Raw genomic sequence first — 16,044 nt, forward strand, 5'->3', positions numbered from 1 at the left:
CCGCGGAGGGGCAGGGCGCCGCCGCTGCCATGGAGGAGTTTCACCCCCACAACGACGAGGTAGGAGTTCCCCTGCGCAAGCTGCGCTCGGGAAGGGGCACGGCCGGCCCCGCGGGGAGGGAGAGGGTGGGCCACGCCGGGCTCCGGGCGGGCCCGCCGAGCTGCAGCCCCTGGAGCGCGGGCGGCCGTGTGCCCGGCGGCCGGCACTGCTCCGCTGGATCAGACTCGCTTCGTTTCCAAATGGACACATACACACTTCCCATCAGACTTGTGCATGCGCACGCGCGCGCACCCCGCTTCGTTTCCAAAAGGCAGTGCACACTTCCTATCAGAGTTGTGCCCAAACACATGCCCACTTCCCAGAGTTATGCGCGCACGGACGTTGTGTAGTTTCCAAATGAGTGACACACCGCACGCCTCCGACCTGTGCCCAACACGCACGCTTCCCAGAGTTGCACATGTGCACTCCCTCCTTCCCCCAAAGTTACTCTCACACACACTTCCTCCTGTAGCTGCACCCTCACACAATCCTATCCAGGTTATGCCCGTACACTCACCCTTCCCATCAGAGTTGCACCCAACACACACGCTTTCCAGAGTTGCACACATGCACCCCCCCCAAGCTACCCCCCTGTCCCCCACACACACAAGCACGCTTCTTCCTGGAGTTGCACCCTCACACATCCCATCCAGGTTATGCCCTGGTACACTCTCTCTCTCTCTCTCACGCACACACTTCACAGAGTTTTGCCCAAAACACACACTTCCCAGAGTTGCATGCATGCACACCCCTCCCCTAAGTTACCCTGCTCACATGCACCTTTCCTACTGGAGTTGTACCACCACACACCCCATCCAGGTTATGCCCTCACACTCACACACACACTTCCCAGCAGAGCTACGCCCACGCCCACCTACCTACCAGACTTTAAACCCTCACTGTCACACACCTTCCCACAGTTGCACCCAACCCCCCCCCCCCCCCCCCCCCCACTCCCACCGTAAACCCTCAGGCATGCACCCCCCCATCACAGTTTTATGCCCTCACACATTTCCCAGAGTTACACATACACATACACACTTCCCATGTGAGCTGCACCCTCACACACACAATCACCCCATCAGAGTTATGCCCTAGCTCTCCCCCTCCAACCCTCTGGTGTTACACCCAAAGACTGATCATTTTCTTCAGTGACCCATGTCTGCCTGTGCTATTTCTGTAGCACCACACACTGCAGCATAAGTATTTTATTGGGAGTGGGTGGTGGTGAGAGCTTAAGAAGAAGGTAGTGTGAAGCTAGCAGAAGAAACATTAACAAAGATGAACAGGAAAAAACAGGCCAGGAGGACTGACATTATCAGTGAATTCAGAACAAATTACATGAGCCTGGCATTGCTTATAAAACGTCATCATTTTTGGTACAAAGATTGAATCCACCTATTTGCTATTTCATTTAAAAAGTAAACAAGACTTGACCATGTGGGTCATGACTCCTTGCTATCAAGAATATTTAGGCAAGTCCAAGATGAGCCTGATGTGAGTACTCAGGGCTTATCTTTTAAGGCCTATTCAAATTCTCCCACGGTGAGGGGCAGTTTAGCCCAAGAATTAACACCAGGTGACAGATGTGCAGTGTTGGAAAGGGAAGAACTATTTTTTATATTTTTAAATCATTTGATACAAGACCTAATCTGTGTTTTAATAGGAATAGCATTGTATAAGTAAACAAATGAATTACTGACAGTATTTCACATTGGGGTTTTTTTAACAGATGATCTTCAATGCTGATGAAGCCCACAACATTGTTAAAGAGGTAGGTTATACAAAAACACATAAGTAGCAGGAGCCTCTAGGCCCAGAGGTCAGTCCCCTGGATTCGCAGGCAGCTGTGTGTCCAAAAAGGTCACTCACATCATCCCCTTTGAACCGTCTCACATACCACAACCACAAAGCATTCTGATGCACCAAACCCTGTGATGAACCATAAGTGAAGAATGGGTGAGGGAGCAGGTGGGAGCAGGAGCAGGGAAACACAGACAAGATGCTAACAGTACTTTACCACTGAAAATGCAGGAAATTTTCAGGTTAGAATATGTTCAGATGAGAGAAGCATACTTTGTGATACAGCACAAGGCAGAACACCCCCCCCCACCCCCCCGCACACTGATCAGCAGGGATCCTGGTTTTCTCTAATTAAAAAATTTTCAATTTTAAAAAGTAATCTAAATTCCACATTTTTCTAGGAGATTATATATATATATACACACACACACACACACACACATATTTTTATTTATATATATATAGATATAGATATATATCTATATCTATATATCTATAAGTGATGTTTCATATATTAAATGTAGATTTTGGGTTACTTTTTTAAAACCAAAAATTGGGGATTTTTTATCAGCAAAAACCAGGATCCTTCCTGATCAGGTATGGGTGTAGGAAAACTGGGCTGCTGTTCCTCCCTGACTTCAAATCTAGCAGTCTGTTTGAGCCAGAGCATTTGGGCAAGAAACTACATCCAGGCACCTGTGAGATTTTTTTAAGTAGCACTGGTGCTCTCCAGCTAAACCCCCGCTTTTACTTTCCAGTCCACCTGCCCCCATTCCAGCACAAGCTGAGCAGACCCCAGCCCGAGCTCCCTCCCCTCCCTTCTCCCCAACTGCCATTGTGCAGACAGCACCAGAGCTGGGGGAGTGAAGGAGTGGGTGGCTAGGGTAGAGAAACTGCAGACACACAGCTCCTTGGCTGGATCATCTCCAAAGCAGAGTATAATTCTCCACCCTCCTGACCCAAATGTCTGTCTGTGAAGCATCATGAGTTAGACTATGGAGCTGCACACCTGTCAGCACCCTAAAGGAACCACTTACTTTATTCATGGTGAAAAATATCCTTCCTGGGTTCTGCAGAAACATTAGATACCAGATACCTCCCAAATGGACAGCAAGTTTCTCACCATCAAATTACTAAACATTTGCATCCACATGATGTGTTCAGATTATTGCTCTAAGAACACCCCTGTCCTATCATTGTCTCTTCCATAAACTTGTTGAGCTCTATTTTGAAACATTAAATTCCTTACTTGCACTACTTTTCCAAAAAGCATTTCAGAATATCGCTCCCACTAGAAATCTAAATTTCCACTCTAAATTTGTTCATAGCCAGTTTGATATTGTACCATATTATTAATGTCTGTACACTGGTCTTATTACTTCCCTAGCACATTTTTAGCTTTTGCTAAATATATTCCACTTAATACCCTGGACACCACCCTGGCAGCTTATGTTCATCCTGCAGTTGACCAGCATGTTCAGGTTTCTTTCTTCCTCTGTTGCCTCCAGGCTATGAACCTCATCTTACAGCTAAAGTTCTTGGTATTAGTCCATAAATACATGACTTGCACTTAGCCTATTAAACTTTATGTCATTCCTCTTGCTCCATGTCACAAGTTTTTCCAGTTCTTCCTGTGTAATCTGATCCTCCTCTGACTGGCAGTACTTCCTAGATGTGTGATGTCTGCAGATTTGAAAAGCTGACATTTACATTTAGTTTTTACACCAAAGTTGCTAAGGAATACTTGAGGAATGCAATTACCGATTTATCTCTGATCTATTGTAATCTGTCTTTTGGCCATCTCCTTATGCACCTTACATTTGATCTGAGCCTATTAAACCTCTTATCCCCAATTTAACATATGGATTTCCAATGAGGCAGTGTGTCATGCTTTCTTAAATCCTAGATAGATTAGGTCTGCAGCATTGCTCGTATCTAAGTAGTAGTGGTCTTGTCAGAGAATTAGATTAGCCTTTGTGATAAAACCATATTGCATTGTGTCCATTTTCTATTTTCATGATTATTCTTTCCTTCAGTATCTGTTCTAAGATCCCTAATTGACTACATTTGAATTCAAAATATCAGGTCTGTAATTGCTTGAAATCCTTCCTCCCCTCTCCTTCCCAACTCTCTTCTTGACCTAGGTAAATTTGCTATTCTCCGGTCATAATCCCCAGGTTGACAGATTCATTATAGATCTATGCTATAGAAGTTGCTATTTAATTTATCAATTTTAAATAGTCTAAAATGGAGATTATCCAACCTCCAGTTTTGTCTCCATAAGCAATTTAAGATTTGCTGCCTCCTCAGATGTACTCATTTCAATCTGGTACTTACATTATCTTCATTTACATCTTCATCTTTGAAGACCAAACCAAAGCATTCATTTAATAGTTGGGTCATATCTAGATTATTCTTGTTGTCCTCCCCCTATCTTTAGTATACAATGGTCCCATTTCTTCCTTCCTAGTTCCCTGGTCATGACTTGAATCTTTTGCTGTTATTTTCTTTGGCAGCTCCAACCTGAAGTAGGACTACCCAAGGCTTTGGTTGTTTTTTCATTTTAGCCTCTGACAACTTTCCCTCCTTGTTGATCAATCCTCTTTGCCATCACTTCTACTTACTCTTAATGTACTGTTTGAAGTGTTTGCCCATCCAGGCCAGTCATTTGCTCTTCTCTACACAGTTTTTTTCTATTTTTGCGTAGGATCGAATGGTCCAGATAATATTTGCATTTTTTATTTAAAAAGTAAATGTAGGCCTCTTTTTCATTTAATTTCTTGAACTCTTGGATTTAGTCAACCTCTTTCCCAGTTGTGACATCAGGGAAATGAGAAGCAGCATAAGCCATATATAATAGGCTTGTCTGGCAATTTTCTGAATGCTAGACATGTGCAGAGGGAGGTTATTCTTTTTAGCCCAGCTCAACTGCTGTCAGTTTTGTGCTGTTACCAGTGTGAAACCAGCTAGATTCTGTCCCCTTAAAGGCTACAAGTAGAGTGGAGTCTCTCAAAGTAACAATGTAAGGAGCCTGAAGAGGTGCAGATAGCCGAAAGCAGACTGTTCCCATGTAGGTTACCAGACAGGCTTAATGCAGTTTAGATAGAACCTTTACTGTTGAAAACAATGGGATTTAGCAAATGGCTGAATCCCAAATGCACAAATTTAGTGGCTGCCCACATTACCCAGAGATATCTTAAGTGGCTTATACTGTATTTACCAAAAAGAACCCCAAGCTTGTAGAAAGAATTGTCTTCATCTCTACAGTAAGTGAAAGAAAGGTTGCTTTTGAGGGGCATTCTACAATGGGATGAACCCAGAATTTTACTTTACATAAGCATTTAAATGTAATTTTGTAATTGGTTTTTAAGACTTAATGCTTTCTATGCAAGACAAAATATGTCTAAGATGATTTATCTCATTAATTGGTTAAATGAAATGCTGGTGTTACCAGTAAGTGAAAGTCTACATCCTATTCCATGCAGGTCCTGGAAAGTTTTACAGGATGCACTTCTCTATTAAAATATTCCCCGAAGGATTTTGCAGACTCTGCAAGGGCTTCCCTGCATGTCCTATTAAAAAAAGCTGTACTTTTCAAGAACTGTTTCAGCCTAGGGGTTTTTTTGTGCTTGCTGTGCAGGGTCATATGAACATTTCAGCTTTTTACATAAGTGTTCCTGTCTTGAAAAGCTGACTGTATGACAGATTTTTGTTATTTTGCATCAGTTATGGGAATGAAGCCAATACCCATTCCTCTGCTTTAAAGCGTAACTAAAGCTAGGATGTTCTGTTGTCTAGCAGTAGCATCTCTCTAAAAAATAGATGACTTGAAGAATATTTTTGTAATAAATAGTCATAAAATTGTAAAAGAAATAAGTACAAGATAATAACACTATCTTCATTTCTGTACTATAATATATAATGCTGGATCCAAACTAATTTGGGGGTTTGATCCTATTAAAAAGGTCGTAGCAGGTACTCAGAATGAATGAGAAAAAACTGCTGGAGGTGCACTGATACATTGGTCCCATGTCAGATTGGCACCGGTATAAGGAAAATCGACTGTATCGCCAATTGGCTTTTTTTGGCTGATGTGGCTGACAATACAGCTGATAAATGTAGCATGCGTGCATGCAGCCTCAGTGCATGCATGCAGGCGGCCAGAAGCACAACCTGGCAGTGTCGAGAGCAATGGCATTGGAAGGGAGGGGCTGCAACCTCCTCAAAATTCATTGTAGCCCCCACTCCCAGCACCGCCGCTGCCTGCCCTGAGCACAGCCTTGGCCCAACCCCCACCAGGGAGAGCCTGGCGTTGCCCTTGCCCCAGCCTGCAGTGGCAGCCCACCCTCACTCCTCAGACAGATCTGGGGGTCACACCCCCCCATGCCCTTCTGGGGAGCACGCAGTGGCAGAGCCACACCCCACAAATGAGATGCTCACAGCTCCATTCTCTTCTTCACCCTAGCTGTGCAGTGCCTGCCTCTGCCCCTGCCCCACTCCCTCCCTCCCTCACCACAGGGGCCTTGATCTGCACCCCACCCCCCATACCCCTTCCAGCACTACTGATCCACCAGCATACCAGGCCCAAACTGTTATGGCACAACTATGATATATATATTTAATGTATATATTAATAATGCATTTAATGTTGATTAGTGTAGCCTGCCTTATATCACATAATTGGTAACGTTAAAAACAAGAAAAAAATAAAGGGGTACACGAGCTGAAAATTTGAGACAGAAGGGTTACACTTGTTAAAAAAGTTTGAAAACTTATGCTGTTGGGAGTTTCTACACATGCAGTTACTCCAGCCTAGTTTTACTATGCAGTAAGTGTTTTTGGGTAGGTGTCTACACATGTGAGGATTAGGGAACAGATTTGCTCCTAGGTCCCAGCAGCCCTGCAATGGGCCCCTATCGCTACAGGGGAGCTTCAGGCTGCCCCTGGGAGCTAACCTAGGGGCTGGCAGGGAGCTCCTGGTCAAGAGACAGCTGTTTCTTGCGCCCAGGGGACAATGTTCATTTGCCCCACCAGGAGGGAGCTCCTAGCACTGGTTCCCCAATCAAGGGCATGGGGCTTGGAAAGAGCTGCATGGGAGAGGTAGTCCCCTGCCCTGATCCAAGCTAGCTGCTAGCTGTCCCACCAGCAGATTGGGGCAGGGGGCTGGGACCTACCCTACCCCTGCAGCTCTTTCCAAGCCACATGCCTCAATCACCTGATCAGGGCACAGGACTGGGACCTGCGGGGTGGGGGCTGGGAGCTTGTTCCCCACCCAGCTCCATGAGAACTGGGTGGAAGAACAGGCTGGGGAGCTTGTATGTCCTGTCTTCCCCGCCCCCCCGCTCCACACTTACGGAGCTGATCAGGTAACAAGCTCCCCAGCCCCCACCAGCAGGGAGCTCCCAGTGCCTGCTCTGTGATAGTGGGGCCACTGCTGGGAGATGCTTATCTCCCAGCCTGAGCTCTGGAGTTGGGGGCTCAGGCTGGGAGATAAGCATCTCCCAGCAGTAGCCCTGTGCTCACAGAGCTGCTGCTGCGAGATAAGGGTCTCCCAGCCCTTTGCTCCCTGATTGTGATGGTGGAGCGGAGACTGGGAGATACGGATCTCCCAGTCCCTGGTCTCCAATTTCAGAGTGGGGGGCTTACAGCTCACTGCTGCTGGAGCAGGGGGACATAGTCCCTGCCCAGGCTTCTGTGGTGGAGCCCACCCTGGCAGCAGGCAGCTCCCGGGAGCGGGGAGCAATCTCCTGCCCCTGGGTGGACAGCTGACTAGGATCAGATTTTGCTCCCAGTCAGGTATCTACACAAGCAGTATGGCGCCATTACTAATGCCAAGTTAATTTGCTACTTGTATTTGCAGGTTGCAAATTTACTCAGTATTAGGGAGGTTTACTGCGAAGTAAGCATGTGCATATGTAGACACACATGCTTACTTCGCAGTAACCTATGCCAATGTGAAGTTAAGTGTCTCATGTAGACGTGCCCACAGACTCCTAAATAATTTCAGTGGGTGTTCATGGGACAAACGGTTTCTATCAAAAAAGGTATTCTTATTTACCTACCATGTAAAGGGTTAGTTTTGTTACAGTTTAATATTGTTTAATCCTATGTTTTGGTCTCTGGAATTCCAGGAGACTATTATTTCATTGATCAAATTTGAAGCTTAATTGGAATTAGAAGGATTACATTTGTAGGAAAGCACAGTTATTTCACCAGTTTAAAGTTTACATAGCTAGAATGAACAAATCTGTATTTTTTATTTTATTTTTTTAAGAAATGAGGAGTCTGTCCTAAAAGGACATTTTTATATTACTATAGATTCTGAAGGAGAAGCAGTGACACTTCACTATACAAGATAATAACTTACTATCAGTAAGTGTAATCGGAACTTTTATTTTCCTGGCAAGTGAATAGTAAATCTGTTTCCCAACCAGATTATTAGAATATATTACAGCTAATATCTATTCAGAAGTAAGTTTTTAGCAACAGCTTCACCATACCTCATCAGTTGCAACTTAGGGAACAGTGTATGGTAAAAATACATTCCTGCGCTCTTCAGCAAAGAATGCTGAATTATATTTTAATTTACAATTAAACAACTGCTTTATAGATAGCCAAACTGATTAAAAGGGACCCAAGATACGAACATGCATTCTGGAATGCTTTCTACTAAGGAATGCATCCTTAGTAGCATAGTTTCCTTTGCTATTATGTTTCATATTTCATATTTACTTCCTATCATAATTCATTTTTCTGTTTTCAGTGCATAGAAAGCATTTTGGGCAAGGCAGATTATAGTCATGACAAAGTCAATCAGTGGACTGCTACTATAGTAGAGCAATCTTTAACACATCTGGTGAAATTAGGAAAAACATACAAATACATTGGTAAGTACAGTTTGACCATATTCTTTCCCTTCTACACAGTTCAGATGAGCAGTTATTCAAAAGCATGCTTTTTAAAACAAGGTATCTGAGGTACCTTCTCATTCCTTACTTGGATGGAAGGAACTAGTGTAGAAGAAAATAGAAGAGATGTTTTTATATATACTTAAAACTCAAAACAGTTATGTCACCCAACACTTCTGGCATTACTTGTAGGAGGTAGATTGCATTATTCTGAATCCAAATGGATAAGATTTTTTTAAAAGGTTGTATCTAAGAATTGGTGATCTGCCTTTTAAAGTGTTGTCAGTTCTAAGTTCTAGATCAGGGGTGTCCAACCTTTTTGAATGTGGGGTCGGATCATGAACTTTTTATCACCCAGTGGGCCAGCTCACGCGGCCTGTCCAATCTGGCCACAGCCTGGGGGAGCAGGGGTCAAGGGGTGCCCCCTGACCCCACCGTGTTCTCCCTGCCACCTGGGCGACCTTGAGGATGCTCCTACACCTGTGCACCTGGGCTCAGCAGCCAGGGGGACATGTGGGGACTCTACAGGGGGGTGTGGGATGTGCAGGGACACCTCCCTGCTCCCTCTCCCCTGGGGCAGCCCAAGCCCAAGCGGCAGGGGTCCCTCCCTCCCTGGGGCCCGCGACTCACCACCCCAGTGCAATGTCTGCGGGTGCGGGGGGAGGTGGGAGCAGCGCCGGCTTCCTGCCCCGACAGCCACAGCAGCAGCGGCAGCAGAATTTCCCGCAGGCCCAGCCACAGCATCCCTCCACACTGGCAGCCGCACCCCCTGCACCTGCCCGCAGCACCACAACCTTTTCCAGCCCACGCAGCCAGTGGGGACCGGCGCAGAGCGGGGCCGGCATGCAAATGAGGAAGGGAGGGGTGGGGCAAGGAAGGGACACCATGAAATGAGGGGGGAGGGGAGGAACCGCATCGCGTCAGCAATGTCAAGTTGATGTTGCACCCTATTTGGAAGGTGGCTTGTGCTACAGTGTCTTCATTGGGGTTATTAACCCATGGTGCACATGCCACAATTGACATGGGCAGCCTACCTGTGTGGTACATAAGAGAAGGAGCAAGGGAACACAACAGCAGATCAGACAGGGAGCATAGGGCAGAGCAACCAGTTGGGCAGGAGTGGGGGATCGGAGTGGCATGCCATAACGGGGTGGGAGAGAGTATAGTGTGGCATGCCTTTCAAAATAGTTGACCCCCCACTGATCTGCAACTAAGAAGATTTGATGAACACTACCTGTATCAGGCAATCCCTTGCTGTGGGCACTGTATCTTACTGTGCCTTGACATTTCTGATGTGTGGCTGTGCTTTCGAGGCATTTACCAACCCTAAGTATTGAAAAGTAATTATGGAATTTAGTCCTACCAATAAGCTTTTTGGCTAAGCTCTTGCCTTTGCGCCAGTAAGAAGTTTAAACAGCTACAACAAAATTACATTTGAGTTTTAGATTAAGCAGACATTGTAAGAAAACCTAATGCTAGAACAAAAAAAGTCATCTTAAAATTTCTAAAAGGTAGTGTGCATAATGGCTTTCCTTGTTTTGACAAAGAGAAGTTATTTCTCTGCTTGTATACATACTTCAGGCCCAATTTTAGAAAAAATGAAAGGTTTGCAATCAGTAAAATATGAACTTAGGTCCAAGTCTAGCATAAAAGCATACATGAAGGGTACAGCTGGCACTCTTATTTAGGCACAAAATAACAGTATCACCTATGCTTTAAAGCTTCCCAGTATATGAAAATGTAATAAAAAAACAGTTTTGCAGTTCTGAAAGATTCATCTCTCTCTTGCTTCATGAACAAAAGAAAATACTGCTTTTATTACTCTTTCCTTTAGTAACTTGTGCAGTGATGCAGAAGAGTGGAGCTGGCCTCCACACAGCAAGTTCATGCTTTTGGGATACCACAACTGATGGTGAGTTCCTTTCCTGAGATTTGCATAAAAGCATCTCACTAAAAGTCAGCAAACAGACTACCTGTTGCTCAGCACTGTTAGAAATGTTATTATTTAACAGTTTGAAGGGCTAATTAGGCTAAGTAAGGCTGATTGCAAAAGCCATCACTTCCAGAATTGAAGTCTTGTTTGCAATCACAGCAAACTCAAGTCAGTTTCAGAAGCACGTTGCAGATCTTTGTAGACGTCTGTGTGGAATCATTCCAGGGTTCAGCAACATCTTCCTTCCACAAATAAATCCTTTTATATTGATTGATCTTGCTAGGGCTTTACCTCTTTGTATCATATATGCTAATGGAAATCAATAATTCTTTTCCTGTTGGAAAAAAAATAATGCCTTTATCAGGGACAGTCAGGATACAGTAAACAGTAATCTTCAAGTGTCCCCCCTTCAGTGGCCATAGAGAATCTTCAATTATAAGTGCACTGATTCACTGTGTACTCCAACTGTACATCTGCAGTGCTGAATATTTGCCTATTATGAGTGGAAAGGATAAAAAAAAAACTCTTTAGTTAAAACAGCAATAGCTTGATTATTTTATGAGAGGCAAAGATCTTTGTGGGTGATCTATCCAGGTGTCCTGCAGTTGAAAGGTGATCTAAGTCTATCCCAGCTGTTTAGTTGGTCCACTAAAAGATACTGCCCGCAAAAATCCTTACCTCTCTCATTTCCTGGATTATCCTGGCATCATTCTAGTGCTATATTTGGCTTTTATAGCTATTTCATAAATATGTATTAGTTGGTATGTTTATTTGCTTCTGCATTAATTCTAGGTGCTTCTATTTCAGTTCACCATGTGCAGAGGTAAGATTGTTAGAATATTTTTGAGCCTGCCAAGCTCAGTTTCATCAAGTACTGTAGAACAGGATAAAGGGTAAAAAAAGAAAGAGAGCACATTAGAATGTAACTGAGTTATGGCATTTGTTAGAAAATAAAATTCCAGTAAAAAAGTGTCAAGTCAGCATGTGTTAATCTCTGCATTTAATTAGCTTTAGAGCTGGCAGAGAAATTGTTTCACTTCTAGCTCTTTTAATTTTAGGCCAACATTATTAAACTGTGTAGTCATATAGCTGTGGTGTTAATGTATATTTTTTATGCACAGACGAAGGCTTCAGGAAGCACAAGGGCCCCAAAATATCTGGCAATTTGAAAATATTGATTCATTGCCTGAACATGGAAGAACTTTACAGGGCACAGAGAACTTAAAATCCAGATTTTAAAAACTGACGCTGAATCGCTGATCTGTCTGCACCTGCACTAAAAAAGCTTTGAGTTTCAGTAACTATCAACTCCTTTAAGTGTACGAGAAGAAAGAAAAATGTTTTCTTGGCAGGAGGAATACCATTAGTATAAGAGCAGGAAGAAGAAAGCAAAAATTGCAGGAAAAGTTTTGACCAAGTTGATTTTCCATGCTGCTCAGAAAGTCACAGAAGCACTATTAACACTAAGGAAATAGATTAAGGAGAAAACAGCCTGTTACATTCTATTGAGTGTTAAATAAGATTATAAAACCCATGTCTGCTAGTAAATAGTACTTTATAAGTTAGAGGAAATCGCTGGTTTGGTGTTTTGTATTTCAAGTAGCAACAAAAAGTTAGGTTGATATTTATAAACAGAATTATGAATTAGAGAAATCAGTAGCTGAATTCGTCGGGACAATTAAAGACTGACATTAAAGACTGGGTTCTTAGGAAAGAATGTAATGAAATGTACAAAATGTAATGGAGTCATTGTCTCATCTTATTTCTCAATTTTAATATCTTTTAGGTACCTGCACAGTGAGATGGGAGAACCGAACAATGAACTGCATTGTCAATGTTTTTGCTGTTGCTATTATCCTGTAGCTGACTGGAATAATACTAACACCAACACCAAAGCCTTTAAGATAGAAAAAATATCACTCAAAGCATATTTCTTATATTTAATATCACTGTTTATACACTAAGATAAGAGGTATGCAACAGATTTTAGAGCCCTCTATACAAATTGTACATTCTAATTACATTTTCAGTCTAACTACCTTAAAACTAGAAAATATTTATAAGTTAAATATTCTAAAATGAAGATATCCTGAAGAAGATGCCATGAAATCAAATGAGAAAATGCATATTTGCACCAAAATGAGAAAATGGCACTTTATTCACTGGGAGATGGAGATATCTAAATCAGCAGAAGGAAACTGAAGGGATAATCGAGATTGGATGCAGTTGGGACCAAATTAAGAATATCTATACATTGTTAATTAATATTGGTATCTCATATTCAATTAAACAAGGTTAATTGCTACTTTATGTGTTGATGCTCATGATGTTGAATGAGCATTACACACAGTCGATCAAGCATTGCTAAATATGTGAAAACCTTAATGTATGAGGTTTCTCTAACCTGGGCACAAAAATACTGCATTGGCTAAAACTCCTCTCTCTCTCTAGTGACCTCAGTTATTGAGAGGTTTGATCTTCCTTTAGATGAAAAAGTTTAGAATTTTGTCATTGAAGTCAGCAGAAACATTGTTGGATCTGATGTTTATTTAGCACTTAATTCATACAGATTCATATTTCTTAAAACAAACTGACCAAATTAGTAAAATACTTAAATATGGTCTCCTCTGATTCTCAGCAACAAGGAAATTTGATCCAACCCCTTTTATATTATAAGTCCAACTTAAAATGTTGCCTTTCCTAAGAAACCAGGTCTGCATCTATTGATCTTACTGGCGGCACTAGAACGAGGCTTAGGTTTCTCAGAGCTGTTTACAGCAATCAAGTGGCATAAAACCAAGTGAGGTTTTATGAAAAGGAGATGCACATTTTGACAGTCTTGCTCTGTTCAGGCATACATACATTATTCTTACGAATATAAGGATATGTTCTTTATCTCTCCTACATTTTTAAATTCTAAAGTTATTTAATAACTATGAGTAACATAAACCAATTAAAATGAGGAACATAAATGTCTTTAGGATGGGAGCCTCAGTTAACACATGTCCTTAACTTCTTTTTTGTGAATAATCCTATTGACTTGAGACATTCACATTCAGGAAGAATTACACCTGTGTGCAGGCATTTGTGGGATTGGATTTGTGTCAGTTAATGCACAAATCATGTATTACACAGTACCAAGTGGTACAGTACCAAAAAATGCCTCACTAGTCACTGTCACCAAGTGGCAGATTTAAAGTTTGCTACATCAAACTGCTTGAACTAGTTTTATTATTAAATTACTGCCTCTTTATGGAAGATACTGGTACCAGAGTTTCTGTAAAACATTGCTTCTTATTAATTTTAATCAACCATTTTATGCAGTTCTGCAGATTTCTCCCCATCCCCTGTCCCCACTCCCCATAAGCACTCTTGATCTAAGATTTTAAAAGTCCTTGTAAAAATACTATTTCCATTGCTTAAACTATATAAAAAGCTATTGCTATATAGTGGAATATAGATATAACTTTATACACCATGCTAGTTGCTTTGCATAAATAGCATTCAGCTTTTATCTAAGCACCAACAGAAGCTCTAAAACATTGCACTTGTCTAGGAGTCAGGTATAGTGTGAGAAAAGTATTTGCATAGTGCACTGAAGTTCAGATATATAATAAAGCAATTGAAGATTATTTGGTTTAGGGTAACAATTTGAAAGCAGAAAATGCAGGCATAGCTGCTATCTCATTTCATAAGCTTTAGCTGCCAAACTGGAATAGTTATTCCAAACAGCCATTTACTCTCTCAGTATTGCTGTTTTTGTAAATGTGAGACACATTAATAAAAGTATTGCTGCCTAGGCTTGGTGAAGTTCCACTGCAGAAGATCACTGGAAGTCTTGAAAATAAAGCTTCTTTTAAAATTGCTTTGTTTTGTATCTACCAAAAATAATAAAGATTTGCCTTAGTTGTATATCTGCCCTTAATATCATCAGTTCATAGACAACAATCTGCTATAGTATTTCCTGTCCAGCCTCTTACTGTTTTATACAATTGAAACATTACAGTTGCATACTTTTATTTTTTGGAAGTGATTGATTTGCTCTGTCAAGTGTCAAAATGTATGGATTAGCATTAGTGTCCCATGCTTTTTCTGCTTTTCAGAGTACCATGCAGGATAGTTTTTACTGAATCATCCAATATGCTTAGCTATATAAACTATGGGGCCAAAGTAACTGTATTCCCAATAACTTTGTTGTGTCAACAAAGGATGAAGTAAAAAAGCTTGTCAGAATTCTCTACCAGCTATACAATTGGTCCAATAAAAGGTATCACAAGAAGCAAGGGTTTTGTGTGTCAACAGTTACCTACTTTGTACTGATTTCCCCTCCTTGCCCATGACCACTCTAGCTACAAATATTGCAGTTTAGCTTAACACATACATTACTGTTCAATTATTAGTTTAATGGTAACCGTAGACAATTTATCCTTTATGCCCAAGCATCACAGAGCATTTGAAATTTAAAAAGGCACAGAAGTCTCAAAGTAAAGGTTATGTGGCTGCTATCTAAGGTGGAGAAAATTCTTTAGGAAGACTTCTCAGATGAAGGAAAATTATTGTAGGTTGCAAAATACATAGCTGCTGTATATTGTTGCATTCAATAAAAGGTCTCAAACAAGTTAAAAGAAATCAGAAGTGGTGGTAGACATGATATCTTTTATTAGACTAGCTAGATGGTTCCAAAAAATGTTCTTTATTTGCAAGCTTTCAGGCACAGGCATTCTTCAGGCATAGGAGAAAAGATTGTAAAAGTTTTCCTAGGCGGAAATGAAAGTTTACTTTTCAAAGGCGAGTTGAAGGTGTGGTAAAATCTCCTTTTTGGAACAGTTCATTTTATGCAAACAAGTAAATATTTTTCTTACTGCCACCATGCAAATCAGAATTACAATCAGCATTATAATTGGGTTAGAGGAGTTTGCAGTAAGGCCTTTGGTATTACTATGAAGCTATACATTTCTATTAAAATAGGGATATATTGCTTCAGGTGTGAAGTGGCTAACATATGCCATTTCCTCCCTGGGAAAAGGCAGAGAGGATCCAGAGAGACCTTGTAGATCCAGAGAGAAAAGAAACAAAAAGGGGGTGCATGGAAAGCAGAGTGCCAATTTCTTACTTGCCCTCTACTTACCCAGCAGATACCTTTCCAGGGAATTTGGGCTGCCCTGGACACCTGGTGTGACCGTCCCTGTTTCATATTGTGGAACCACCTGAATAATGTTTCCCTGAAACGTGAGCTTATGCAAGAGGTGTGCTGCCAAGTTGCTACTGGTGGAAAATCAAAAGTCTTTGATCCCAAGTGTTACAGGTAACTGAAGATCCACTTACAAGAAGATAAACAGGTCTCCAAATGACTGGATAGTA

General features: G+C 41.8%; 1 protein-coding gene across 1 annotated transcript; it reads left to right on the plus strand.

Moving 5' to 3' along the window:
• The first annotated feature begins 6 nt into the window (after positions 1 to 6).
• On the plus strand, positions 7 to 14,595 carry DYNLT3 (dynein light chain Tctex-type 3). Its single transcript, XM_006015653.3, has 5 exons — positions 7 to 59; positions 1,772 to 1,813; positions 8,606 to 8,729; positions 10,585 to 10,662; positions 12,470 to 14,595. The coding sequence occupies exons 1-5, from the start codon at positions 30 to 32 to the stop codon at positions 12,544 to 12,546; spliced, it is 351 nt and encodes a 116-aa protein (XP_006015715.1). The 5' UTR covers positions 7 to 29; the 3' UTR covers positions 12,547 to 14,595.
• The last annotated feature ends 1,449 nt before the right edge of the window (positions 14,596 to 16,044 follow it).

This window comes from Alligator sinensis, unplaced genomic scaffold (genome assembly GCF_000455745.1).
Source record: "Alligator sinensis unplaced genomic scaffold, ASM45574v1 scaffold243_1, whole genome shotgun sequence".
Lineage (NCBI taxonomy): Eukaryota > Metazoa > Chordata > Crocodylia > Alligatoridae > Alligator > Alligator sinensis.